The sequence below is a fragment of the Habropoda laboriosa genome, unplaced genomic scaffold (genome assembly GCF_001263275.1).
Source record: "Habropoda laboriosa isolate 0110345459 unplaced genomic scaffold, ASM126327v1 scaffold34, whole genome shotgun sequence".
NCBI classification, from domain to species: domain Eukaryota; kingdom Metazoa; phylum Arthropoda; class Insecta; order Hymenoptera; family Apidae; genus Habropoda; species Habropoda laboriosa.
In genome coordinates, this window is record NW_017100142.1 from 662919 (window position 1) to 667318 (window position 4400).

The window sequence follows — 4400 nt, forward strand, 5'->3', positions numbered from 1 at the left end:
GGTAATAAACTTACAGTTTGTTTATCCATATGATAATTTAATAAAAATTCTGAAAAAAATATATTAAGTAAAAAAAATCCATTTTTAAGCCTTGTTCAAATAATACTTACCACCCATTCTGTAGGCAATGGGATCATTATAACGACTTTGCAGTGGTTCTGCTTGAGGATTTTTGTTCTCCGTTACAAGACTTGGTGAATTGGATAAGATATTTTCATTAGTAAAAATTGTTGTACCGCTACGCTGATCTTTTTCGGTGGCTAGTGACTGAATTTTTGGAGTCATATTACTCTCTGTGGTTGGTAAAGGATTAATGCGTGCTGTTGGTTTATAATTTGATGGAGTTGATTGCGTTTCTGCACTTCCTTTTTTCAAAATACTAGCCCAAGACATGCTAGATAAAGCTGGTGATGACATAACGGGTACGTTTATCGGAGCACTTGCTGTAATAGAATTATTTGGTGTTTTAATAACCACATCATCTTGTATATTTTTCGTAGCAATATCTTCTTTTTGTGGTTCGTTTTCATTTTTAGAAACCGGTTTTGATAATGTTTTAACAACAGTGGTTTTAATACTAGAAACAGTTTCATTTTTGTATTCTTTATCAGTTTCTCCATTTTGTTTTACTTCAATACTACTATTAATATTAACGCATGGTACGTCATTCTTTTCAGCTCCGTTACAATTTTCATTTACAGTAGATACAATATTGTGCTCTATTTTAACATTAACAGGGGGTACTTTCCCGTTTGTATTTGAATTCTTTCTATTGGCAGCATTTTCGTCCACATTATCAGTGCATTGTTCTACTTTACTGTTATTTACAGTTATTACTGTGGTGACTATGTTTGTTTGTGAAGGATTGTCCTCCTCGTTAACTTGATGGAAAGGCTGCTTAACGGGCGTATAAACGTTTTGCACGCGCTTTTCGTGCGACTTGGTAGTTTGTTGTACTTTTGTACATTCTTGAGTAGGCTGAGAAAGCATAGGTGCTGCTTGTCGAACACATCTTATATTTCCTGATGGATGATGATACGGAGGATATCCATAAGCAGGTTGTGCATGAGGGTGTGTGCTTGTATGTGTATGAATATTTGGTGGATATATAGCTAGTGGAGAATAATGAACATGGCCGGAGAACTGTTGCTGTTGTGTTTGATCTGGGTACATAACTACAAAAGATAATGGTGGATGAAATTGTCCTTGCTCTCCCATATATCCTGGTTGCATTTCATTCGGTGGGTTCATTCCACGGTTGAAGTTATCTCTTCTTATTCCTCTACCTCGATTATTTCTTCTATTATTTTCTCTGTTGCAACTAACATCATGAATTTCACCACCAAGATTATATCCAGGATGGGAGTAAGTTATTGCGGGCATGAATGGCTGTATATGGGCATCTGTTGGAACAGGATAAATAGGTGGTCCCTGCCAATCACTACACATTATTTGTTGTGTATATGAAGGTGGTGGTGGCATTGCTAAATGAAAATTGAAGTTAAAAAAATATAGCTAGCCAATTACTTTTCAATAAATGCATCATGTCTATTTAAAATAATTACCATTGTGATACCATTGATTATGAAGTTGTGGAATTTCTGTTATTGAAGGAGTGACTTCAGTATTAGTTTCAACTGTATCCCATGGTAATGTTAAAGTATCATTAGCCACATTGGACTTTAAAATGCCTATTAAATGATTCTTATCACTGTCATTTAAATCATGTAAATCCAAAAATTGAAAATCAAGCTGTAAGAAAATAAAATGCTAGTTAGAATTTAATATAAAAAATTTAATATATTCTGTATGATAAAACACACACAATAATTTTCACAAGCAATTCTAGGTCAATCAATAAACAATCATCCCTTTTAGCTGATAACTGTTGTCTTTTTTTCACTGAAAAATTATCTAAATATAGATTACTATGGTTTCTATGAATTTTTAACGATTTATCGTAAACGTATGCGAGGAAAATTGTTAGAAAAATGTAACTAACTAAAATTAATACAACATATAGAATAACTGACAATCTAATCGAATAACGAATGCATTTTTTTAATATAATTACAGGACATGTAATATTATCCTTATTTAAATGAAACATCTTATTGATTATGTTCGTTCTATGATCAATAATAGTTTCAATTTTACCATGCAACCATAAGACTAACCTCAAATCCCATAACAATGAAAGAACCGTTCAGAATAATTGTAATTCTGCATGTCGCAACTAATAAAGATTATTATAGATATATCATACCTCATTTCGAACATCCATGGTTAAATCTATACGCCGTACAGAACATTAAAAATAATACCAGCAGAGAAACATGAGGCTCCGGTGATTTGTGTCGGCAATAAAAAGGATCGACGATGATATTACTAATTTTGTTTTTTATTTACGCAGAAGATATATAAAAATTGTACTTAATTATAAAAACACAATATCTGTATTATTTTTATGCAACAATAAAACAGGAAAAGAGAGTACAAACTATTAACAAATTATACAATATGAACGATTATATTTCGGCAGTTGTATAGTTGAAATGGGCTAAGCACGTTGCTTCACTGCTGTTTCTTCTGTTCGCAAGATTGGCGTCGCTACCATCATTGCTAGTACCTTGCAGGGATATTCATTGAAACTGACTTTCCCGCTCTCTTATTCCCTCCCTTTTTATATTGGTCAACGTGCGAAATTAGAACATGTAGTCACATTGAAAATGCGCATTAATCCACGAATAGAATTGTCGTCGTTTTATTTGAATTTGTTTCAATCTTGCAGCTATTACTCCTTACCGTATCGTAATTGGTAAAAAATTGATGCAAAACATACGTCGAGTATGTTCTAAAAGATAATTTATTTTTTCTAAGCATGTATGATATTTGAAATAACATTTCCTGTTTGGAGGATGGAGTAAAGAAGCAATAAAATACGTTGCGATGTTCGTAAGGAAGCTAGCTTAGTCGGTTTTTTGTTTTGAGAACAGTGAATTTCAGGGGAATAGCCGAGAACACGGGGCCGGTACTTTTAGTAGATCGTACCCTGGTAGATGTAAAGCTACCGATACGAAACTCTGCAGCTGGAAGTCTTGCTTCTAATCTTTCAACGCATGCATTATGTATCGACTGATTCGATATACCATCTATTTGACCGTATTCTTACAGTGGAACGATTATAGTTTTCTTTCATGCTAATTCGTCGATAACGTTAGTAGAACAATCACCAAGTTGTAGAACGAAAAGATTTTTTTTATGGGGAAAAAAATGGCGGCATGAGAAAATGTTGTGGCACTTCTTTATCGACCGAATTCAGTTGCCCCTGTAGATTGTCAATTCAGCTTACCTAGATATCCGTATGGTGGCCATAGCTTCGGATGGCGGTATTTTTTAATTAGATTGATAGAAATTGATTGTAAATATTTTTTTAAACAGTATTTAATCTTCAATTAATCGCTAATAATTAATAGACAACTTAATCGACAATTGTTCGATAAGAAAAAGGATCTGTTTTCAATGTTTTTAAGCAAGACGATCGTTTTTAAGTTCGAACAATTATTTTTCTATCGTTTATCGTAGAGAACGAGGTTTCGTTTAATAAAATTGCAAATTTTCAAGAGGATAAGACGATCCGAAGATCGTATCTGAATAAGAGAACCGATAAGATTCGAACCAAGTCCATTCACTTCTTCGATTGTCCATACACATAATTTACCTCGATGGCCTACATGCGAAAACCCTTTTATGCGTCATTTACGGTATTTATATTATGCACCATTAGTCGCACACGACCTTACCTTTAGTTTATACTCTGTCGCCACAAGGTGCGAGTAAAAAATAGCAACATTTTTTTTATTGCCCGATCGTATCAACAGCTCGTGGCACGCACTGAAGATTGCGTTATAAAATAACATGCTCGCGAAAGAATGGTTTACTCTAAGAAAATGATATATATATATATATTTTCACGGATACAACATGGTGCAAGCTTCGAGTTAACACTCGCGCAGATCCTTTGATTTTACGATTACACATACCAGTCACCTTTTATTTTCTCTTTTTTTTTTTCTTTTCTCGCTTGCATTTTAATATGTAGTTACAGGTCGTAGTGCTCGTCAGGGGAAACTATACGAAGCAGCAGGGTGTACTTTATCGTCCACTATCCACGGTGATACAAGACAAGAGGAAGTTGCCAGTTTTACGGGTGAAACGCGTTTAAGACCGCGTTGAATGACAAATAAATATGCTAATGGGTATTCGGGGAACTTGAAATGCCGCGCATCTTAGCTTTTGCACCGCGTCGAAAGAAGGAAGAAAGTTTAAGTTAAGTTGCCTCGGTATATACCTCCGCGGCTCTGTGCCTCGATGGAAGTGCCACGAATGGCCACGAAGTA

General features: G+C 34.6%; 1 protein-coding gene across 1 annotated transcript in view; it reads right to left on the reverse strand.

Moving 5' to 3' along the window:
• Positions 1 to 2290, reverse strand: part of LOC108572099 (ubiquitin carboxyl-terminal hydrolase 10) — a 4137-nt gene extending 1847 nt beyond the window's left edge. Inside the window, exons 1-4 of the mRNA XM_017934294.1 lie at positions 2267 to 2290; positions 1566 to 1752; positions 111 to 1484; positions 9 to 49 (exon numbers count right to left, since the gene is read on the reverse strand). Coding sequence (XP_017789783.1) covers positions 9 to 49; positions 111 to 1484; positions 1566 to 1752; positions 2267 to 2284 — 1620 coding nt within the window. The 5' untranslated portion in view covers positions 2285 to 2290. The remainder of the gene's footprint in view (positions 1 to 8; positions 50 to 110; positions 1485 to 1565; positions 1753 to 2266) is intronic.
• Between the last annotated feature and the right edge of the window lie 2110 nt (positions 2291 to 4400).